This window comes from Martes martes, assembly GCF_963455335.1.
Source record: "Martes martes genome assembly, chromosome: 9".
NCBI lineage: Eukaryota > Metazoa > Chordata > Mammalia > Carnivora > Mustelidae > Martes > Martes martes.
Genome location: NC_137896.1, coordinates 118894026 through 118918608, shown reverse-complemented (window position 1 = coordinate 118918608; position 24583 = coordinate 118894026). Strand labels below are relative to the sequence as shown.

General features: G+C 55.9%; 1 protein-coding gene across 1 annotated transcript in view; it reads left to right on the top strand.

Moving 5' to 3' along the window:
- The window catches only part of KCNK3 (potassium two pore domain channel subfamily K member 3), a gene marked incomplete at both ends in the record, with an annotated part of 35319 nt that extends 15526 nt beyond the window's left edge, over positions 1-19793 (top strand). Inside the window, one exon of the mRNA XM_080814176.1 lies at positions 18868-19793. Coding sequence (XP_080670302.1) covers positions 18868-19793 — 926 coding nt within the window. The remainder of the gene's footprint in view (positions 1-18867) is intronic.
- Positions 19794-24583: the final 4790 nt, after the last annotated feature.

Genomic DNA, 24583 nt, shown 5'->3' with positions numbered 1-24583 from the left:
GCAGGGTCAAGAGAAGCCCTACCAGGACCTACGGCCCGGCCCGTGGCTGTCTCTGCCCAGCCTGGGGGCTCTCCTCCTCCCCCCGGCCTCTGTCTCCCGATGGAGATGGAGGAGCCCTAGGGGATGAGCAGCAGCGCCGCCTCCAGCTCCTACCGTCAGATTCAGGGACGCTGCCTGCCCCTGGCTGTGCTGTGACCTGACGCCCCACAGAAAGAGACGAGCAGAGGGGACCCCACACGTGGGCGGCAGGGGGCCCACACTCCCCGAAGGCCCGACAGGGGACTGCGGTAGCAATTAGCTCCTCACACAGCCCCGGGGTTATTTTTAAGCCTCGTCCTTCCCTGGTTTATTTTTAAAGTAATCCTGGCACGTGGCTGGCCAGCTGCCCTTCCCAGGTGCCCGTGCCAATTTGGGCCAGGAAAGGAGCAGAGCAAGATACACCCCTCCTCGGGGGGCGGGTGCCCACCGGGTGCCAGAGTTAACCAGCCCCTCACCGGAGGGCCAGGAAGTTCCTGCTGCTCTGAAAGCCTGGGTCCAGCCTGGGGCAGGCAGGTGGGCTGACAGCGGGAGACCCCGCCGGGAACTCCCACATCTCCATCTCGCCTCCAATGTACACACTGCATGACCTTGACCAAATGGCCTCACCTGCCCCAGCCTCAGTGTCCTCAGGAGGGAGAAGGATAGCCATACCTTCCTCCCTAATATCAAACACTCAAAAGAGAGGGGGAGACACTGCAGGCCGGCCGCACAAGCAGGAGGGAATCCTGGGCTTAACTCCCCATTCAAACAAGTCCCCCCCATCCCCCATCCGCTGTTCCACCAAATTCCCTGGAAGACCTGCCTTTCCCCCTGGGGGAGGGACTCCCTCCGGTCTGTGAGAGGCTCCTCAGTGCCCTTCATCGGTTACCCACCTGCCCTGAGAACAGCCTTCCACATTTTCAGCCTGGCCAAGCTCTAATCCAGGCTACCCTGGGTGCAGGACAGCTGTCAGAAGGCTGGTGGCCATTAAAAGGCTTCTGCTAGGCATGGCGGTGGCGAGGGCAGAGCCACCCCTCCCCTAATGCCTCCCCCCCCCACCCACCCACCTCCTCCCTGGCAGCCTTCCAGAGAGCTCAGCTATGGAAAAGCACTGCCAAGGGTTAGCTCCAAAAGGCTTCCCTCAGCTACAGAGCAATAGTTAAGCCCGAAGAGGTATGACATATGGTAGAGGACACTGAATGGCAGGCTGAAAGTTTGGGCTTCTTTCCCTGTAGGCAATGGGGAGTCACAGAAGGTTTTTGAGCAGGGGAGTGACCTTTTGAGAGTGGAGTGTAAGCTGGAAGTTGGTGTGGGGAAAAGTGAGGGGAAGTTCCGGGGAGGTCAGGAACCACTGCCCAAGCCCAGACTGGAAAGGCTGAGGGCCTGGACCACAGCGGAACAGAGGGAAAGGACAGGACTAGGAAGGAGGAGTAGCTGGGGCCGGTGTGGGGGAAAAAAGAGAAAGGGAAGTCAAGGTGTCCAGTCTGGCTGACTGAGACTTGAGGACATTGCCAGGAGTCGGGCTGTAGAGAGAGCACCAACACGGGGGAGAATGGTGCCTTCAGGCTGTCACACAGACCTGGTGTCTTGGTTCAGCCAGGTGGAGGGTGGGGTGGAGCTGGAGGCAAGTTCTTGGTAGCCTTCCCTGAGGGCCAGTATCAGAGCAGCACAGGCAAAGTTCGGCCCACTCTTACAACTGGGGTGTATCAGGCGAAAATGCAATGGACAACAGAGGCAGGAGTGGGGAGTGTCCTGAAAGAAGTCAGAGGAAGACTGGCCATCAGGGCTGAGTATGGCCAGAATATGAAGGGCAGTAAGGATGCCAACATCCAAGACAACCATGTGTGGTTTTCCAGGTTGTGCACTGTCCCAAAGAATCCTGCTGATGGGTTGGGAAGCTGAAATTCAGCCTGTTCACCAAGCTACTATGCCTTCCAAGAGGCTGCATCCACCCAAAGGGGCCCATTTTTTTCTTATCTGTCCTAGGGTGCCATGGGGCCAGCACAGGCCTGCCCCACTGGGTCTGGTACTCAGGAAATTCTTGAGGTTTTTGGAGCAGAGGACAGTTTGAAAATACTGCTAAATGGGGGTGGAGGGGAGAGAGGAGGGAAGGTGAGCCTTCAGAAGCAAGGCCAGGAAGAAGAGCCCAGGGCTGGGGCAGAGTACAGTTAGGGGGTCAGCCTTGGGAAGAGGAGGGGTCTCTCCTCCTCTGAATTGGAGAAGAGGGAAGGGAGCAAAAAGAACAGAAGAAGCAGTATGAGGAGGGCCTCGCCTGGTCATGTTCTAGCTGTGTGACTTTGAGCAAGTCACTTAACCTCGCTGTGGCTCAGCTCCTGCATCTTTAAATGGGGATAATAATAGTACCTACCAAACAGGGTTGTTCGAGGATTAAAAGAGAAACATGTAGTTGCTCGTTTAGAGCCATGTGGCACGTAGTAAGCACTATATAAAAATCAGCTAGTATTGTTTTGAATTGGGAAGGAGGGAACAGTGACAGACATTTAATCATTTGAATAAAGTCAAGTGCAGAGAAAGCTAGCCCGCCCAGACTCCACGATGGGGTGGGATGGGGTGGGGAGGGGAGGCAGAGCAGAACCGTAAGCAGCAGCTGGGGAGACCGCCCGAGTCCTGGGGACTGCTCAGCTTGGAGCTCCTGGCACCATAGAGAGCACACTCAGGACACCGGTGCATAAACAGGCCGCCTCTGTAGGCCACAGGGGCCATGGAGACATTCTCCTATTATACCCGACGCTGCGCTGTGAACAGCGGTGAGAATGGAGGGTTCAGAAGGTGGCAGAGTGGCAGAGATAATTGAAGAGGCTGGGAAATCAGAGGTCAGAAGAGAGGTGGCAAGCCCAGGGTGAGTCAGGCAGCGGGAGGCAGGCTGGGGGCTGAGCGTCTGCCTCCATGTCTGTGTGTGAAGGGCAGTGTCCCCAAGGATGGGGACAGCTGCTCACTGTCTCCGATGAGGACAACAGGTTGAAAGGAACGGGCCTGAGCCTTGGTCATTTCATTCCGCCTAAGGAGTATTTCCGACAGGGCGTAGGGTTCGGTGAAATGTGTTTCCATGGAGAGTGCTGGAATCTCAACCCTCTGAGAAGAGTCTGTCTGTGTGGGGGAGGCGCTGGACTGGGGGACTTCTTTAAATCCTTAATGACTTGACGGAACAGCAGGGCTCAGGTGCCGGGTCCTGGGAGGGGTTCCCTCTTCCCCTTCTAAGGTGCAGACGCTCCTGCTTCCTTGCCCGCCCTGGAGCCCATCTGGTTCTTGCATTCTTTGCCCCGGACGGCAGACGGAATGGGGCCAAGAGGCTACTGCGGGGACCTGTGGGGTGCTGGAGCAAGCGTGTGTGCGCATGTGTTTGCGGGTGCACACACGCACACGCTCATGTGACTAGGGGTGGCAGGGACACCACATCTGCAGGCAGGCTCAGAGGAAGAGAAGGTCCCAGCAGCTGGCTCCAGGCTGAAGTCCGTGTTGCCTGGAGTCCCTCTGCTCCTGGGCACGGTGCCAACCTGCACCATCTGAGCTCCTGAGCCCTGGGGAGAATGCTGAGCCTAAGAAAAGCCTCCTTCACATCTCCTGGCATCTGTTCCCAAATTCCCTGCCAGCCCAGAGCTGTCTGGGCCACTAGCCATGACCAGAGAGGAGAGCGTGCAAGCAGGTGGTGGAGACAGGGCCTACAGGGGCCACGCTCACTCCAAAGCCTCCCCACCAAACCCAACCGGGCCAACAAGCCCGGCTTCCTGCCTCTGCTGGGATTCCACTGGAGACACTGGGCAAGGTGGGCCAGCAGAGAGAGACCCACGTCCACACAAAAGCTACTACCTGGCAGAGAGTGGTGAGGGCAGAAAAAAGTACCATTCTTCCAGCAGGGGGATTGGGGAAGGTGGGCCCAAGGAGGCAGAGCTGTCCATGGAGGGGCGGGGTGGGGGGGCGCAGGAGAGATGAGGGAGGGAATTCCAGGCAGCTGTAGCATGAAGAAGGGTTCAGAGGTGGGGTGCGGGAAGGATGTGGGGAACCCTGGCCCAGGAAGGGATTGGAAGTGTTGGGAGAGGGAGAAGAGAGCAGGCCAGGTAGGGGGTAAGGTTGGCCAGTCTGTGTGCTGGACCAGACTGTGTTGTGTACATTTGGGGAACTAAGGAAGGCTTCTGAGTGGTGGGCGGCAGCTCAGAGCTGTGCTTAAAAAAGTAAAAACATTAATAACAGCTCCTACTTCCTGAGACTCTCCGCGCACCAGGCCTTGTACGAGGCACTTTCCACACTGTATCTCTCAACCCCAGGCCACCCAGCTACGGACCAAGAGAGGGGAGCAGTGTGAGTGGTGGGAGAGGCAGCAGGCCTGGAATCAGGACACCTGGCTCTCCGGTCCGGCTTGGGGGCTCTAACCTTGGGAGATACCCCCACTTTCCCAGGTTTCACTGTCCCCAGCTGTTGAATGCAGACCACCCCTGCCCAGTGGGCTACACAGGAATGTTCATCAACACTGGAGAGTGCTGTGCCCAGGTGGGTTTCCTGAAACCCACCTTGAAGGGCACACGCCCTGTCCAGGGCTTGGGAGCTGAGCCCTTCCGTGAATAACAGCTGGAGCTTAGCAAAGGCCCAGGGCCCCTTTGGGCCAGTGCAAGTGAAAGGGAACAGGGGCACTTGGCCAGTGTGAAGGCCAGGAATCAGAAGCCCAGGTCTCTCCCTCCCGCTCTCTCGGGCAACACCACCCCTGTCTCTGCTGTGCCCAGTCACTCTGGCTTCTCTTCCCCTGCAACTCTGACTCATGTGTGACTTTGACTCACAGTGGTCCCACCTAGGACCCAATTCTTTATAACCCTGCGACTCAGCCCCCCAAAACTGCCCAGCCCCTCAGCCTGGAACCCCAGTCCCTAGGAGAGGTGACTGATTGGCTCAGCCCAGCTGAGAGCTTCGGTTGTGGTGGATCAGGGGCCACCACGAATCCAACCCACTATGGTCTAGGCCAAGGTCACGTGGTAGAAAGGGGCTGCCTAGATTCTTGACTAAGGTTGTTACAGGAAAGGGGCAGGCACTCCGGCCACGTCCACCAGACAGCCTCCCTCAGGGCCCCGTCCCCTTGCCCTCCAGCTGCCCCGTCCTCACATCCTGCCCTGTCTAGCTCAGGGCCATCCCGAAGCATCCTAACAGTCTACAAAGAGAACTCCAGAAGGCTGCTCCCTGGGACAGAAAGGACCAGACTTTGGAGGGACACGACTTCCCTCCTCACATGGTTTGAACAACCACTGTCCTGCCCTGAAGAGCTTACAGTGACCTTAGCATGATGGCCCATTGGACACCTTTTCTGCGCTCTCTCAACAGAGCTCAAGGTCCCAGGGACACCTGCCAGGGCCTGGACTCTGAAGGCCAAAAGATCTATGCTGAAGCCTAGCTTTGCCGACTCTGGGCATGTCCTCTTTAGCCTCCCTGAGGCTCGGTTTCCTCACCCAAATGGAGCTAATAATGCCTACTATGAAGGTCATGGCAAGACTGGAGATAGTTAATGCAAGGGCACTGGGGTACTTGACGCTGTTGCGCTTGGCAGTAGGGGCACTAAGGGCAGACAAAGCAAGGGCTCCCTTGCCCCCCCCATCCTCTCCCTGCTCCCACCTGCCACCCCACAGCCAGCATCACAGAGCGGGGGGCGAGGAGGCTAGTCTCCCCCCAGGGGCCCTGACCACCTCATAGAAAGCTGGTCCAATGTCCAGCACCCCCCAGGCCGGCCAGCCCCCTCCTGGCTTTCTGTTGCAAGCAGCCTTGACTAACCGAAGCTCCGCTCACAGAGGCGTCACTCTGCATTAAGAGGTGGGTAAACACACCGGGCCGCATCTGCCCGGAGAGGCAAGTGAGTGGCAGAGACGGATGCCGCGCCGCGAGCTGAGAGAAGGGATGCTCTTGGGCCAGAGCCGGAGGAATTCTCCTCAGAAGGCTCCGGGGAAGGAGAAGGCAGGGGAGAGGGGGGTGGGAACACAGAAGCCAGCTTCACCGCGGCATAGGGGAGGCGGTGAATGCTGAAGAAGGAAGGTCTTCACAATAATTCTGTAAATCTAGAATTGTTCTAAAATTAAAAGTTTACTTAAATAAAATAGTAAATGGTAGAAGCAGGAGGAGGAGGAGGAGGAGGAGGGAAAGAAGACAGAAGTAGAGGAGGAGGAGGACATGGAGGGGGAAGGGGACCGAAAAGAGAGTATGGCCTCTGACAGAAAACTTGGCCCGGTTTCTAGGGACAAGGAGGGCCGAGTGGTCCGGGCCCCAGACAGGTGTCCACGCCACCCCACCCCACCCCCCGCGAACAATACTCCCAGGTATCCAGAAACCTCTCTGGAGGCCTTAGGGAACAGAACGTGCCACACTCCCAGCCACAGAAGCGTTGGCAAGATTGCTATGCCTTCCAACTCCCTTCTGGTTTCTGGGAGCCCACGGTCCCCCTGTCACAGAATGGTGCCTCTGGTGTATCCTGGGGAAAGTCTTTACTTAAGGGATGGTCTTCTCCCAGCTGCCCCTGACTTGCTTCTCTTCCCAGAGGGTAAGACCGAGCCATCATCATCCCCATGTCCTCTCCTGGCGCGTAGCGGATTGCCTGGTGCAAGGAGGAGGTGCATAAGAAGTATTGGCTCTATTGATTAATTCAGACGAGCTAAGAGGGAATGAAGCCATCTTCGCCTCGCTGATTTTCCAGCTGGTGTTCTGGAGACCAGTCCGGTGCTGCAGCCTTCCTGGGTCCCCTGCTGCCCACTCAGCCTCCTCAGAGGCTGTGGCCCCTCTTCCAGGGCTGGCTCGGAACACCCCACTGCCTCCTGCCCTCTGGCTCCAGCCTGGTGGGTGCCTTCTGGGGCACGCCGAGCTCAAGCTTCTTGGGAGAAGGGTCCGGATGGGAAGGAGGAGGAATGGGAACTGGAGAGGGCACTGGCTTGGACCCCAGTCCAGAAGGCCTGGAGGCCACGGAGACGTGGAAGGAAGAGAGCAGGAAGGCCTGGCCCTGCCATATACCAGTGTGGCCTTGTCCCAGTCAGCCAGCCACCCGGCTCGGTCTCCTCAGCTGGAAAACCCAGGCACCTGCCTTCCAGAATGCAGCACCGAATCAACTAACATTGGCTAGGTGGTGCAAGGCCATAGGCCTGAACAGGTACCCAGACTGGGCCACTCACCAGCTGTGCGGTCTTAAATGAAGTTTTGCGAACTTTCTGTGCCTCCGTTTTTTCACCTGTAAAATGGAGGCGATACTGCTCTCAGTATGTTTTTGTGAAGATTAAATTAAATGATAAGCAGGAAGCCCTTGGTACAGTGCCTGGCACATGAATGCTCAATAAATGTGGGCTTTGTTCTTCATTATTTGCTACTGTTACTGCCACCACTAGCCATCACTACTGGCCCCACTGCCCGTATCCCTCTGCTGCTGGGCGCCGGCCACTGAGCTCCCAAGAAGGACAAGACACCACTGCTGTCTTCAGGGTCCAGAGGGAGGCTGAGAGGACAACATGAGGAAAGGAGGAAGGGGAAGAGAGAAAAAGGAAAAGACAAGGAAGAAAAACACAGGCAGCCAAAACAGCAAATGAAGCAAAGACACGAGGCCTTGGGGACCGGTCTCCAGGGCTAGATGAGGATGCAGTTAGGGGTCCCCCAGGGCTCGGCAATCAGTAGGGGGACCTGGGGACCAAAAAGTCTCCCTGAACGCCCTGGCTCATCTTGGCCCTGGGGACACCCAGCGGGGACATATGGCTGTCTCCTCCCTGACTCCCATGTGGCCTCCTGCACCAGGAGGCTGGGTGTGGGTGGGGTGGGGGGCACGCCTTGGTACCCAAACAGATGACCCCGGCTGTCCCACTGCCTCAGCTGGCGGCATTATTCAGATTACTGCTGAGTTCCACCCCCTCCCAGGACAGCGCAAGGGTCCTCACGCAATCCCCAGCATCTGCCCGGGGCCAGCTGGGACAGCTCTACAGACACATGGGGTCCCAGCAGCTGTGCGCCCAAAGGCACACAGGTTCTGGGGACCCAGCAGTGCTTTCTCCACTGCTCATGGGGCAGGGTACATGGCCCCTCCAGAGGTCCAGAATCCTAGAATATCACAGGACCTCAAGAATATCTCCAGCCTCCTTCCTTTCCCATAGAAGGGCCTCCAGGCCAAGAAAAAGGCAAGGTCTTGCCCATGATCACCTAGTGGCACAGCTAGAACCAGAGCCCAGGTCTTCTGACTCTCATTCTCGTAGAAGAGTCCAGGGACAGACAGCCTGGGGCAGTGGAAAGAAAACCACCTGTGAACAGAAAATATTCTTACTCTAGAATTTAGAGCATTACACGTATTAAGGACTCTAAAAGTCTGCTGGTTGAATGGATGAATGTTTGAGGCATGGCGAGTGATGAATGAAGGGCTCCAGGAGTACTGATGAGTTCAGGTGGGTAGGATCAGGGAAGGCTTCACTGAGGGGGTGACTTTTGAGATGGGCTTTGATGGAAGAGTAGAAGCCCATCAGGAAAGAGAAAAGCATGAGTGGTGTCTACCAATGTGGAAATGCAGCTGTGACCTCCAAAAGACTGCGGACACCAATTCCGCATACAAGTTTGGGCCCAGACCCTGCTCAAAACTCACCTCTCTCCTCCAGGCCTCTGCATGATGCATGGGACAAGGGGAGCTAGCAATTTAATAAATCCTAAAATTCAACTAGGTCAGAGAAGAAATAACCTCCTAATCGAACATTCCATTTGCTAGGTATGAAAACTGAGGCTCAGAACGCTGGCGTGCCTTCATGAAGGCCCTACAGCAGACTCAGGAAACTAGGGCCCGTAATCTAAAATTTGGCCCACCACCTGTTTTTATAGATAAAGTTTTATTGGAACACAGCCACACCCATTCATTTACATATTGTCTTTGGCTGCTGCCTCGATATCATGGCAAAGCTGAGTCGTTGCAAGAGGCCATATGGATGGGCTAGGGAATCTAAAATATTTACTATCTATAAATATTTACAGAAAAAGTTTGCCAACTCCCGTCCTACAGCAAGGTAGTGGCAAGAGCTGGGATGGGAGCCAGGCCTCTGACTCCTGGTTGGGTACTCTTTAATTCTGGGCACGCTTGCCCTTTGGGGCCCGTGCTGTCCCCCTGTCTCACTGCCTGCGGGCTGAGATTTCAGGCACCCAGGCTCTGGACAGGCTCAACTCCAGGACACATGGTATGGCCAACAGGGAACACCTGGGCTGGCCACAGTTACTCCCATGATACAGAAGCGTTTCTTGTTGGAAGCAGTTCAGCCCCTTTGGGGGGAGTCCGACAAGGAGATGCCAACATGGGCCTGCTTCTCCTCCATGGGCAAAACAGAAAGAGCCAGAGAGTGTGAAGTGTAGGACTCGCGCCAGCCAGATGCCAGAGTTAGAGACACAGCCTTTCAAGAAGCACACAGAGGAGGACTGGCGTGTCCAGCCATCTGTTGAGATGGCCAAGTCCACTGTAAATTGCACCGTAGAATTACTTTCTCTGTGCCAGACTGTCCCTGGTGGATTCGTTTAATTAAAACCCCACCAGATCCAATCTGTTAGAAGTTCTGAGTTCACACATGTCCTGGCCAATTGGTCAGAAGGATACAGACAGGCCACAGGCCTGGGCCACGGCCACCTGGTACAGCAACTGGCCTATGATAGAGCCCAGAAGCCCCAGGTCAGCGCACTTCCAAGGACAAGTGGGGTTGCTGTCCTGCTGTGTGACCCTGCCCCTTGAGGGCCTCAGGCTCGCTTCCTCCTCCCTGTCTCCACGCCCTTCACCTCTCCAGCTCATTGGTGATGCCTCCCTTCCTGAACTGACTCATTCAACAGGGAGTCATTAAAGGCTGGAAATGCCAGCCACGTCCCAAGCACTCTGTGGGGTGTGGGGAAAAGGGTAGTAACCAAAGAGACAAAAATCCCTGCCCTCAAGGAGCTCCCAGTTGAAGCCCACAAAGGCAAGAACCTCCCACACACTGTGTATCTACTCTTTCCTCCCTCCCCTCTTCCCTCCCTCCCCTCCCCTCTCCCCTCCTTAACTCAGTTGAGGCCTGAGCACTTGACAATGGGACAGACGCTTCTTTGGCATGTCCCTCCCCTACTCAGGAGCTCTCAGCACCTACTGTTCAAAGCCTCTCACATCTTAGCCCTTGCTCTCCTTACCGACCTACGCTGCTCAAGTGAACTTCCCTGTTCCAAGAAATTCAGGGCTTTGGCAAAATTCATCACTCTCTACTTATAAAAGTGATAGATTTTTGTAGAAAATAGACAATATATAAGCGCAAATTAAAATGAATCACGAGCCCATGATTCAAAGATAAACTCTCTGAGCCTCTTAGTATGTTTCTCTCCAGCTTCTCTTCCTCCATGTGTGTAGATGCATTTGCTACATTTATCTGTTTAGGAGGACATCCCATTTTTTGTACAGTGTTGGATCCTGCCATTTTTCCTGAACATTCTATGGCGGTTTTCTGTGTAATTACGACACTCCTGAAGAGTATATTTAGTGGCCGTACAATATTCCGCCACATAAATATACCTTAATATGTTTAGCCAAACCTTATTGGTGAGCATTCAGACTGTTTACAATTTGTCACAATGACAATGCTGCTATAAACATCCTTGTTCAGAAATCTTTGTTCTCATCTCTGGTTCTTTTCCCAGCCGAGATTCCTCGAAGTGGCACTGCAGGGTCACGGGGCAGACACATTGCTAAGGTTCTTGATGAGTATCATCTCAGGAAGCTGCCTTCCCTGAGAGTCTATACCCCCCCACCCCCCGCTTTGTGCAAATGCCCACTAGCCTGAGACGGGAGTATTTTTTCTGCCCCTACTGTGTCACGTGTCTTCTCACATTGTGTCTTTGCTTCAGCAGCTCCCCTCTGTCAGAACTCTGCATTTCCCATCCCTCTTTCAGAGCTCAGGGCAAAGACCACCTCCTCCAGAAAGCCCCTCCGGCTAGCCCAGCCCAAGTTCTCCACCTCTAGCCCTCCTTCAGCCCCTGTCTTAAATTCTTCCTAAAAGAATTCCCACTGAGGCCATGCATTTGAACAATGTGTGTGATGCCAGTAGCCTCTTCTCTGGACGGGACATTGACGTTTCCAAGGTGCTTCCACTGAGATGTTTCATCTGTTTCGCTTCACATATAAAGCGTTTTGAGGTCAAGGATCAGGGTTTGATCACCTGGGTCTGCTTACCCTGACCCCATGGCCCACCTCAGGTCTAGGCCAACCTCAAGCTAGCCCCTGATTTAATGGTGTTTGACAACAGCCTTCACTATTCCTTCGTCCACCAGAACAGATTTCAGGATGTTCCCCTCTGCAGTGAGGACTGACGGGGACAGAGGGCCCCGGATGCCAGTCCTGGCTCTGTTAGTGGTGCGATGTCCTGGTCCCTGTCCCTCTCGGGGCCTCAGTCTACTCATCCATAAAATGAGTGGGTTGAACTACATAGTCTTGCGCCCTCCAGGGCTGATCGGCCCTGCAGCCCCAAGCACCCAAAGCAGCTCTGGGGTGCCTCCGAGGGCCCCCGTGCAAAGCCAGCCTCTGGGATAGGCCGGAGGGAGCTGGCCGGGGAGGCAGGCCTGGCTCCAGGCCAGGCTGTGTCTGCAAACACTGACCTTGGCTGCCGCAGGGATTTTCCATGACACCAGCACCCTCCCCCTTAGCTCCCCCTAATCCCACGTGGGCCTGGGGAGGGTGGGGGATGGGAGTGGTAGGGGCTATTGTACTCCAGGGGACCCTGAATCATAGCAGTGAGGTTCATGTGGATGGGGTAGAGCTAAAAGGGAGAGAGGAGAGAGCAGTGGGCCTCCATGTGCCAAATGTGGTGGGAAAGCAGGGGTAGGGAGAGCACCTGCCAGTGGGGAATGGGAAGAAGAGTTGAAAGAGGAGCTGGGAAGATGGGGAAGAGGCCTTGAAAAGGGCGCAGGATGGAGGGAGGGAGGGTTCTGGGCTGCCAAGCTGTCCTTCCTGGGAGCGCTAGCATGGAGGGGACAAACTCCAGACCCAGTTGTGCACACTGGTCCCTCCCCCCAACCCAGGTCTGTGAGGCCCTGGTGGTTTCTCAGGCCTTGCTCAGGTCTTGGCCAGGTCTAGGGCAGGGGGATTCCTTCTGGTGCCCTGAAGCTGACCTCACTTTGCAGGGGCCTGGGGCCACAGGAAGGACAGGAGGTGTGAGTCACTAAAGGCCTTCCTGCCAAGGCCACCTCCCCCCCCCGCCCGACGCTGGGTGTCTAAGGGGAGGCTCCTCTCCCGAACTCCGCACCCCAGACTTCGAAGCCTTCTGGATAGAACGGCATTTTCCGGCAGCGGTTCCCACAAGGCCTTGCACTGGACGCTGAGGGGACTTGACAGCCCCCTGGGAGCTCAGAGCCCTGCAGACTTTCTCTTTAGACCTGAGAGCAAAAAGGCGGGTGCTGTGCCCAGGCAGGGGGAGCAGAGTCTCCAGCACTAGGAAAGACCCCGGAGGGTTCTGGGAAAGGTGTTGTCAGAGCTGGACCATGAGGTTGGAGGAGAAGGCCTGCTTCTCCTCCCCTTCTCCCCCAAGCCTGGCAGCCTCCTCCCTCCTTCCAAGGGCCTGGGCGATCCTGCCAGCTTCCTTCCGCCTCATCTCCTTTAACACACCAATTAGACTCCCCTGGAGCCTCCTATCCCACTTCCTGGCTCCACACTGCAGCCATCTCCAGACCAAGGGGGCGGCTCCCTGTCTGCCTCAGGCCCCTGAGGAGGTGGGGTGCTCAGTGGGCCTTTCTGAGGGGACCCAAGGGCTCAGTCCTGAGTGCCCTCTGCAGGCCCCGCAGGAGAGCCCAGCTACCCTCTGGGGGCACCTGTGTCTTGCGGCTGGTCCCCTGGAGCTGCCTGTGTCTTCCTCACCCCCCCCCCCCACTTCTCTCTGGCTGCCCCACCAGGCCCAGGCAGCTCCAAGGGCAGCCCCCCTCCCCGTGTCCACCTCTGCACAAGCCCGGCTTGGCAAGTTCACAGCCTTTGGGTGCCTCGGGCCACAGGTCTGATCCATCTTCGCTCAGGGCAAACATTAGCCTGGCTGGTGACCGTATTTACATTAGATAACTAGGTCTACGGGGAACCAGGAAACGGGATGCAGCCAAGCATTGCCAAGGACTGCCTGTTTCTAATCTACAGAAGGGGCGGGCCAGCCAGAGATGGGACATCTGAGACTCTCAAAGTCAGAGACCTAGAGAGAAGACCTTAGAGTTCTTGATGCTATAGACAAGCAGTTCCCAAATCGTGTTCTAGAAACACTTGTCCAGCTACATGCACTGTAAAGAAAGTGCTCAGAGGTCAAATAAGTGGGAAACCTTAGCCCATTCCCCCAACTCTGACCAGCCTCGTGCCTTAGCCCGAGTGTGGCTCTGATAGAGTTGACACTTAAATCCAATGAAGACAAATCTCTTAAATTCAGCATTCCTCCCATTTAATCGAACCCAGCAATCCTCCTCTCGTCCAACAGTTAGGAGCAGTCCATGGAACTGGTGTTCCAGGAAATTAACTTTGGGAAACACGAATCAGACTGCTGGTGCCAAAAGGAACTTTAAAGACCATCTCATCTTGATGTTCCCCCAAAATATTCATACTCATAATTAATATTCATAGATGCTAATGCCCTAAGCATAAGTCTGCCAACACCTCAAATGCCCACAGCAACTCTGTGAGGTCTGTGGGTCATGGTTCCCAGCTTACAAAGAGGACACCAAGGCCCTAGAAGATGAGCTACTCACCCGCTCTGTGCAGTCACATGCATCCCTAAACTGCTGAGATCCCCTGTAGAAAATAGAAATAATCTATTTTCAGTACTTCAAAAGCATAAGAGTAACTTAATTCAGTCTCTAGATTCAGTTAGCCCATGCTAATCAGAAGTTCTGATTGGCAGGGCTGCTCTTAATTCATTTTCATGGGGAAAGAATGAATTCTTGCTTTCACAATTATCTATCCAGTGCCTGTTCTGTTCTATGCAGCAGCTACGCAGCACTGATCAACACCTCGTTCTTCATAAATAACGTCTCTCAAAATGTAGATTCTACAAATGGGTGGGTTAATAGGAAGAAATCACAGAAGGGCATCCATAGCAGGGAAAATGATGGGTACTTTTTATCTCTGCCCTATCCTGCATGTCACAGAGGAGGGAGATTGAGGCCCAGGGCGGGTAAAGGACTTGCTCAAGACACAAAACTGGTTATGGCCAGGGTTAAGTCAGACACCCAGATCTCCTGCCTCCGTAGCCCTGTGCTTTTTTTCTCTGCCCAAGGCTGTGTCCAGAGTTCTGGCTTTGTAGCCGACTAGGCCAGGGGTAAGAGGTCAGGCACTCAGACTAAGGGGCACAGGAAGTCAGTGGGGAATGGCCAGCTGAGCCCAGTCCAGCCAAGGCCATCACCAAGGATTCAGGCTAGCTATTTGTGCTTTGACTAGAAGGAAATTGGCCACTGAGAGAGAAAAAATCCATTAAGGGGCAGGGGCTGGGAGGGAGGGAGAGCTGGGCTCCTATCCCCAGAAGACAGCTTTGGCCAGTTTCTGAGCTCCTTGGTGATATCAGGAGGAAAACAGAGAAACTGTAGCCCAGAGCCTCCTGCCCACCTCTCATTTTCCTGTTGCCCCAAATATCCATAATTAATATTTATGTCTGACCACATAATTAATTAATACGTCTAGCCACCTGTCTTCCTCAGGTGAATTGTATGCCTCCAGCCAGGTTCCAGAACCATCTCTTAGCTAAGTTGCTTGCAAGTGGGTGCTGCTCGGCCCTTGTTGAATGAACAAGTCAACCTTGGTCACACTGAGCCACAGGGCAGAGGACAGAGCTTTGAGTTTGGAACTGAGGACCCTCGGGTATAGTCTGGCTCTGCCATTCACTGGGTGTGTGACCTTGAGCAGCTCACTTTACCTCTCTGGGCCTCTATGTCCTCATCTATACAGCAGAAGGACTGGGTCATAGGATCACGAAGCACTTTCCTGGCTCTCAGAACCCATATGTCTGAGGATTCAGGGAGGGTGGCTGGGAGATGAGGGGGCAGGGAGAGCCCAGGCCAGAGCTCTGAGAGGCAGTGGCTAGAGTCTTGTGGTTGGTCCATGAGTTCTGGCTGGTCAGGCCATCAGGTCCTGGGAGGGAGGGTTCTCAGGGAATCAGCCCCAGAACCGGTGACACGCAAGGACAGACAGAGCCCCTCGGCCAAAGCCTCGCAGAGCTGGACAGCAAGGAGAAGGTGGAGACTACCTTTGGCCCCTCTCTCGTAAACCCACACCCAATGTGGGCAAGGCCCAGGCAGGCGGCAGGCCTGCTGGCAGAAAGACAGGCCTTGCCAAACTCCCCGTTACTTCCCAGAAGTTCCATGGCCCCCCGGGACTGGCTTTACCCCAGCTGGCACCCCTCCCAGCTGGGCGCCCACATCAGCAGGCCCTCACAGCTCCCTTGCCCTTTCACCCAGTGACAAGGGAACAGCTGAAGGGACGGGAGTGTGCTGACCCTGGGCCAGGTACTTGCAGAAGCATCTGGTCTCCCGGGCACCGCACTCCTGTTGCTGCTTGGGTCACTTCCGGCTCGGGGCAGTGCCCAAGGATGAGGCTCCAAGGGGAGGGCTCTCCTCTCAGGGCCTCAGTTTCCCGTCCTGGTCACCCTTCCTGCGTGATGGATTGGCTCTGAGGCTCCGGAATGAGCGATGAGTCAGAAAGTCTTGGAGGCCTTGGCCAACTCACAAGGCCTCTCCAGCCTTTTTCAGCTATAAAACAGAGATAGTCATAATAATGGCCTTGTGGAAGTTTTTCAGGATTAAAGTTTAAAATGTATCTGAAGGATAAGACCTTAAGCCTCAATCTGCGGTAGGGAGGGAGGGAGGGACGGTGGGCCCGGGGTGGGGGAGCCTCTGACCCCAAGGGTGAGGCACATCCAGCCTGGGGCCACCCTGGACAGGACAGCACGTAGAGCTGTTGGGTAGAGCTGTTGGTAGAGCCTTTGGATAAGCCTGGCTGTGCTACTGCTTTGAACACCACCAGGGGGCAGGCAGGGGAAAGAGGTGTCTCTTCCGGCTGGGAGCTGGGGAAAATGCAGGGGCGCTCAGGATGGGAGCCAGCAGAGGCAGGGAGGTCGCCGTGTGCAGACAGGCCCCGGGGGAAGAAGGTGGCCTCATGTCTGCTGGGACAGGGGCGGCGCTCAGTCCAGAGAAGGCCCCTCTGCATCTAGGGGACCTTGCAGGCAGCCGTGGTGCACCAGGCCTGCAGACGCTGGGTTTCCCTAAAGGACGGCAGCTCCAAGAGAAATCAGAGACTTCCTCAGAGGGCGAGGTGGTGGTGACAGCGAGAGGGGGTCCTTCTCCTCTGTGTCACTGACCCCACAGAGGCAACCCTACCCCTAGACCACACTCTCAGGTGGCCTTTTCCTATGAAATCCCATCACCACTGCTTCAACACAAACCCCGCAGTTTCTGAAATACCTGCCCTTCCAGTCTCCCCTTCCCCACCTCCGACGGCGCTGTTCCCAGGCACCCAAGCTGGGTATAACAGCAGTAGCTCAAACCACTCCCTGTCCCCCGGAGTGCAGACAAGGCAAAAGAGGTCCAGAGAGGGAAATGGATTTGCCCAAGTTCACACAGGCAGTATGTGGTCAAGCCAGGGCTGGGCCTGAGCTACCCAGTCCCTGTCAGGACCCATCCACAGTGCTGCGCCCTCCCCCACACCCAGTGCAGTGCCGGCCCCAGGGGACAGGAAAGGACAGGATGAGAAGCAGCTCTGGCTCGGGGCCTGCCCAGCTGTCGAGGTGAGTTGTGGTCTGGCTGCCGTGGCCGGGCTGGCGGGCACAATCTGTTCTCACCCTGCTGGGACGCAGACAGGCCAGGCATGGCGGCTCAACGGCTCAACTCTCCAGGCCCCTGGCACAGTCAACCAGCTCGGTGGCCTGGTAGGGAGCAGGGGAGCCCATTCTAAGCACATCCCACAGCCTCACACACTCCAGGCAGCTATCCCCAGGTCTCCCTGAGGTTGACGATTCAAATGGTCTTGGGCTGTTAGAGATGCCAACTTGACCAGAACTGAGATGCCCCCCAGCCTGGAAAAGAAAGGGAAATCTGCCACTTCATTCATTGCTAATCATCGTGAGCCATTACTGAGCATTTGATATGTACCAGACTCCAGGCTTAGTGCATTATACACATTATCTCATTTATTTCTCCCGAAAAGCCCTGGGAGGCAGGTTCTACTTATTAGCCCCATTTTACACATGTGGAAACTAAGGCTCACAGGGGTTTTTAAAAAACAAAACAAAACAAAACCAAAAACAGTCCACGGCAGAGTCAGGAGTTGAATTCAGATCAGACATCAAAGCACAGGGTACCCTACCTTGCTGTCCACATATTTTGGGCATATTCCATGGGCGTGGCGGGCAATGGGAGAGGAAGCTTGCGAGAAGCATGACAAGGTACAGCCATGCCCACCCTGCCACCCCAAGCCAGTGTTTAGCTGTACATATGTAGTTGGGGGATCTAAGGGACAGAGCAGGGATGGTGGTAATATTGGCCCTGGGGTTCAAAGCTGAACATTCTCAGTGCCACTCAAAGCAGAGAAGATCCCTTCCAGTGAGGAATCCTGGACAGCTGCATGGAAAAAACATTTGGTTACATTTTTTATAAGGCTTCAGGAGGAGGAAGAATTGGAAATCCTGCCAACCAGCATTATTTTATTATAATAATCTTATTAATAAAAGTAATAAATATCTTAACAGCCCAGTGAAAAAAGCAGGTCCAGGACCAGCAGACTTTATTTTACAAAGGAGGAAACATGTTCAGAGAGGCTGAATAATTAGCCCCAGGTCACACAGCTACTAATGACAGGGCCAGAACTTGTGCCTAGGGCTTCTGAGTTCCCATCTAGTGTCTTTCCCCTCCAGGTCTCCAGACACAACTCCTGACTTAAGGCCATTTGATGGTTGGCTCAGAGAGAGGCTTTGTTTCTGCCTGGCTCTGGGCTCAGTGAGGGCTTTGGGCAGTGTGGAGGAGACAGGGGTTTGTTTTGTCTGGCTCGTGACGGTACCACCTGGAAGGACAGGCAAGGCCTCTGCTTTAACAAGGGCAATGTCACCTCTCCATGAGGACAGACCCTACTTCAGGGTCCGGCCTAGAGGATGACTCCAGGGCTCCAGACTAGGGGCTGATGAAGACCCCAGAGCATCATTCATCCAGCTAGTAGAGAGGCAATGTCCCCTTTGACCCCCAACATGGGTCAACCAGATGCCTCATGGAGACTGGAGGGCCCCAGTTGCCAGCTACCCCTCATAAGCTTTGGCTGGAAGCAGGGAAATGATTAAGGAGCCATCCATGTCTCAGTTTCCCTCCCTCCACACTGAATCACGGGATATCCTACCTCCATCCACTACAGTCAAGGAAACTGAGGCCCTGAGACGACAAGGAATAGGTCAAAAGCCCACAGACACTGAACTAGAACCCACGTTTCCCAAATGACTCGCCGGCACCCTTCACACTCTCCCTGCTGCCTCCCTCAGCTCTATGTGTCATCTCCTTCTCTAGATTTAGAAAGGCTAGGTCTTTGAAGCCAAACAGACTCTAGTTCAAAAGTGGGCTGCTCTACTTCCAAAGGCTGTGACCTTGGAAAAGTCACTTAACCCTGCCTGTTTCCTCCTTCCTTCCTACCTACCCTACGAGTAAACCAAGAGCACCAGCAAGGAACTGGCATAGCATACGGGGTCAAGGATGCACCCTAAGTGTGTGCTGTCTTCTCTCCTGCTGGAAGGAGAGGTCCGAATCTGCAAAGCGGGGGATGTGGAGGGCAGAGATCTCAGAGAGGGGGGCCAGGCTTTCTGGAAGAGCAGCCCCGCAGCGCAGTGCTTTCTCTCCTCTTACCCTCCCCTCCCCCAGGCTATGGCCACGCGGCGCCCAGCACCGATGGCGGCAAGGTGTTCTGCATGTTCTACGCACTGCTGGGCATCCCGCTCACGCTCGTCATGTTCCAGAGCCTGGGCGAACGCATCAACACCTTCGTGAAGTACCTGCTGCACCGCGCCAAGAGGGGGCTGGGCATGCGGCGCGCCGACGTGTCCATGGCCAACATGGTGCTCATCGGCTTCTTCTCGTGCATCAGCACGCTGTGCATCGGCGCCGCCGCCTTCTCCTACTACGAGCACTGGACCTTCTTCCAGGCCTACTACTACTGCTTCATCACGCTCACCACCATTGGCTTCGGCGACTACGTGGCGCTGCAGAAGGACCAGGCGCTGCAGACGCAGCCGCAGTACGTGGCCTTCAGCTTCGTGTACATCCTCACGGGCCTCACGGTCATCGGCGCCTTCCTCAATCTCGTGGTGCTGCGCTTCATGACCATGAACGCCGAGGACGAGAAGCGCGACGCCGAGCACCGCGCGCTGCTCACGCGCAACGGGCAGGCGGGCGGGGGCGGCGGGGGCGGCGGGGGCGGGGGCGCGGGCGGCAGCGCGCACACCACGGACACCGCCTCGTCCACGGCCGCGGCAGGCGGCGGTGGCGGCTTCCGCAACGTGTACGCCGAGGTGCTGCACTTCCAGTCCATGTGCTCGTGCCTCTGGTACAAGAGCCGCGAGAAGCTGCAGTACTCCATCCCCATGATCATCCCGCGGGACCTCTCCACGTCCGACACGTGCGTCGAGCAGAGCCACTCGTCGCCCGGAGGGGGCGGCCGCTACAGCGACACGCCCTCACACCGCTGCCTGTGCAGCGGGGCGCAGCGCTCGGCCATCAGCTCCGTGTCCACGGGCCTGCACAGCCTGTCCACCTTCCGCGGCCTCATGAAGCGCAGGAGCTCCGTGTGAACGCCCCCGCGGGGGCCTGGAGCACCTGGGAGGGACGGGGGGGCGGGGGACGAGGAGCAACCGGGGTCCAAGAGGCCCCATGGGGTTCCCCCCACACCCCTCACCACCCTCCCCCCAGCACCCCCATCTCCAACTGTGCCTGCTCGCGCACCAGCTGGCAGGAGCCCGGGCTCTGAGGATGTCTCGGGACATCCGCGCCCCGCAAATTCCAAGAAATGTGAAAGGTGGGGGGTGGGGGGTGGGGGAGGGAAGGCAGAAGCTGGGAGCCTCCCATCCCTCTGGAAATCTAAGGAGCTCCCCAGTTCTCAGAGGCCCTGCTGGTACCCAGACCACCCCCCACCGTCCTCCTCCGTCTGGAGGGAACTTCATGTTCTGTGTAAGTTTGCATCTCTATTTATACCTCTGTCCTGCCAGGTCTCCTACCTTCCCGAGGCTTCAAAGGCCAGGGTGTCTTTGTTCAGGTCACCCCCACTCAGCCCCACTCCCCTTCCTCATCCCCAGCTGTGTCTCCTAACCTCCCACTACCTTTTGTGTTGTTTTGCATGGCTTTGCAGTTAATGGAGAAAGTGGAAACCCAGCAGTCCCTAGAGCTAGTCCCCAGAAGGCAGGCAGACTGAAGCAAGGACAGGCAGGCTGTCAGAGGGACAGAAAAGGGACGGGGAGGCAGAGCCCCCACCCCCAGTCTGCAGAGTGGTGGATGAGAGTTCACTGGCCTCCAACCACATTGGGCTAAGACAAGTCCAGCCTCAGACACTGCCCTTAGAATCAAACAGAACACTTCATACTTGCCATCCCCAGCCACTGCTGACAATGAATCTGCAGAATGAGTTTCAGCCTCCGAAAACCCTGTCCTGACTACTCACTCATTCTCACAGTGCCCTGGTTAGATCATCAGGGCGGGAGTTCTCACCCCCATTTCACAGATGATAAGGACACCCAGACGGGCCACGTGCCTCGCCCAGGGTGACACAGATGGCAAGAGGCCCAGGGGAACGAGAATCCAGGCTGCTTGTTCTGAGCCTCGGCTCCCTTTCCTTCGGACTCCTCTGACCGCTGCTGAAAGCGAGGCTCCTGCCCAGCGCACCGAGTTGTTGTGTGAGCCCCTGGGGCTTCAACCAGAACCAGACCCCAGGACAGAGCTGGTATCGGGGCTCAGCCTCTACGCGACCTGGCCAGAAGGCAGGCCTTCTGAATGGGCCCCTGAGGCTGGATAGGAGCCCTCAGTTCCTGGACTGCCTGCTTACAGACCGAGAAGCAGGCCTGAGGCTCGTGGAAGAAAGGCCAGGAGCCGAGACTGTGGGGGTTGGGGAATGGGGCAGAATGAGCTAGAAATGTCAGGTGTATCCTACCGGGACATCATCCCTGGCTCCGCAGCTGGTGTTGGTGCCTGTGTCCCAGGTAGTGGAGATAAATTAAGGCTGCAGCAAGGACCGCCCCTTCCAGGTAGGGAGTTTGGACCCGGCGGGCCTACTGCCCACCCCGCCTGCAACCAGAAAGCCCGGGCGCAGAGCAGCAGAAGGAGGTGAGGCCCTAGACACCACTGCTGGCCCCACGGCTGGAGCTGGCCCCGTGTCTCCGGGCAGCCTCAAGGGGTGGGCGGGGGGGGGGGTGGGCTCTTCCCATTCAAGACTGCCCTCCCGTGTTGTACCCATGTCAGTCCTCTACCACGGCTGAGCAAGGTCAGCCCAGGTATTCGGGGAAGCTGGAGTAGGGGACCCCCAGGGCGCTTGGCCTCAGCCAACCCCCTGCCACGGGCTCCAGCCTTTGGGAACCCCGAGAGAGAAGCAGTCTAGCCTGTGTGTGAGTCCTGTCTCTGTGTGGAGTCGCTGGCTGGCTGCCCAGGTGCCAAGGAGAAGAAGGCCCGGGACCCGGGGTGCCCTCTGTGTCTCTGTGTGGGGGTGCGGGGCAGTGCTGGCTGCCTCTGTCCTGTGTGTGACCCTGCCCTCGAGGGGTCCTGTCCCGTCAGTCCCGAGGGAGCCACAACCAAAGTCGCAGGGAGATGGTGAGGAAGGAGGCCCAGGGTCCTCCGCAGAGCACGGCAGACTGCTCGGTATCCAGCTGGGTGTTTCCCAGGGGGCTGGAAGGCCAGTGTTGCTTCCCCCCTCATGCCCTCCCACTGCAGGCAGCCTTTCTGCTTCCCCAATGCCTTATGCCTGGGCACACTGCCACAGAATATGCAATACGTGTGGGTGACAGGCCCCCACGCCCACACCCCACCCCGGGCAGCCCCTGGACCCCAAAGGCTACGGCTGCCACAGCCTCCCTTCCGCCCCTCCTGCCTATCTGTCTTCACACTGAGAATGGCGTCTAATAAATGCTGTCCATGGAGACCGGGCTCAGGCTCAGCTGCCTCTGTATCGTGTACCCTTGGCACTGCCAGGGAGCGGCCATGCGCCCCGCCGAGGTCTACAGACACACCTAGCTGACGCGCCTCAGGCTGACCAAAGCCTTTGCTTCAGGGGCCTTAGGAAGAAACCTGGGGGAACCCTGCCATCCCTTTTGTAATTTCCTCCAAGATCCAGATTTTCTCAGTGTCATCCTGGAACGCCTATGAGAGCAAGATAAGACCTTTGAAGAGAGATCACCTGGTCCAGTCCTCCCCTTGTATGTGAGTACACAGAAGCCCAGAGAGGGCAAGTCACTTGCCGTGAGTCACACAGAAATGACTGTCAGGCCCAGTATTAGAACCAGACTGAGAATTCCAAATCCAGTGTTCCCACTCTTCACGCAGCCTGCAGAGTCTGGCCGGACGCACCCCAGCTGACAGGGACCGCTTCCTGTCTGCCAGAGTGGGGAGTCTCTTCTCTACCAGCGGGGACTCCCGGGATTAGGGGTCTGACTGACACAAAAATGTCTTTTCAACGGAAAACACATCACAAGCACCTGTCTTCGGGGTATTTTTCTTTCTGGGTGCAGAGGGATAACTGGGTTGGGATTGGGCCCCAGATCCCAGAAAAGATCTGGGGAGAAGATGTGCCCTCCCAGCTGGTGCCAGAAGCTTCCAGATGTCACTGAGTACGGCCCACAGTAACACCTTGTCCACCACAACCCCATTTCTATCTATCTGCATGCCTTTCTGCCTACCTATCTATCCTCTGTGAAATAATATTTAACCCCTTCTATAGCCAATGCCGCATTCTAGAACTTTCTATTCTAGTTCGTGTTATAAAATGCTGGTCACAACCCACTAAACTGATTTCTCTGTCCACTAATGGTTTGCTCCCTACAGGTCAAAATGCTCCAGGGAAATAAAGGGGGAGGGGTAGGTACGGGCAACTTCTCCAAGTTCTCACATCTACTCACTTGGATTACCTGAAATATACAGGGAGAAACCTATTTATTGGGGGTTCAGAGTTCAAAGAAAGAGGTGATGGCACCCAGACTCCTCTCTGGTCTTCATGGGACCGTGCTCCCCGCACCTGCTGGTGGGATCCTGGCTGGCCCACGGCTCTGAGCGTAGTTGTGACAGAACTGGACCTTAGTCCCCGTTTGCTCCCCACACCTAAGACTACCCCATCCATAGCCAGGGCTTCCTGCCTGTGGCCCAGCTGTCTCTCTCTTTCATAGCAAAGCTAAATGCAACAATAGAAATGATGTCATTTCTGAGGTCAGCAGGGACCAGCACAAGGTCGCTTTTACTTTCTTAAGCCGCTCTTACGGGACATGAATATGCTGACACCTGCCCTCCTTTCTTCCTCACTGGGAGCAAAATAATCAGAACTTGAAGGAATCCCCAAGGGGCTACATTCACCCCAGTCTTCCAAGGGGTGATCGGAATGATGGTAGTGATGACCCGCCCCCAGCACCCCGCCCTTAGCTCCTACAGACTCAGAACCGTCTGGAGAACTACTGTGGTCTCTTTATCCCCGCGGGATGCCATCCCCAACCTCCTCACTTCCGCCCAGCATCGGAGGCATCCTGCACTAAAAAATATATATACAGCAAAACAAAAATAGAAAACCAGCACCGCAGAGTGGATGTGGGGTATAAATATACCAAGATCCCCGCTGATGTGGTTAATCTGTGTAAGCTTCAGATAGACACAGAATCTTCCTGTGAGCCCAGAGAGAAAGGCGTGCAATGACAGCTCCTCCCCAAATGGGTCCCAAATGTGGTATGCTTTGTGCGAAAAGAGTTCCATGGGCATACAAATCTGGGGAAATGCGGCACACGTCACTCACGCGTGGAGCTTCCTGAGCGATCTTGGTTTAGTGAAGGTTAGGAAAACCCCGCAGCAGACACAGCCGTTTACCTGTACTTAACTTGGCCTTCCCCAAGTTAGTTCATAGTACCAGACGCCTCTGCATGCCGCCTCCTCACAGCCTGGGTTCACAGAGCACACTTTGGGACATGCCGATCGAGTGACATCTGTCTCTTCAAGAGGCTTGTCCTTCCCCTCAGTAAATTCTAAAAGGAGTTTTGCTTATAAGTCCTTCTGTAACTGAGGACCATGACCTTTGCAAAATACACATGTTATTCTCAATCACGTGTCCGCTCAAACCAAGGCTCGGAGCAGCTCACTTGCCAGGTTCAAGCCTCGGATTGGTGGCAGAGCTGGGATCTGAGCCCAGAACCAATGGCCCCCAAGCTCTCACCCACCTCACTGTGTCCTTTCACAGAGCTGTTCAGGGCCCATCATTTCTAATTCAGAACCTTGGTGAGAGGGGATACTATGAAGCTAAAAATGTCACCCTCCAAAGATGGCAGATGCCAGTGGAGCTAAGAAATCCTGTCCCACCTGAGGCCCTCCCAACTCCCACTGAAGACCATCTAGTTCTTTCTACAGGCTC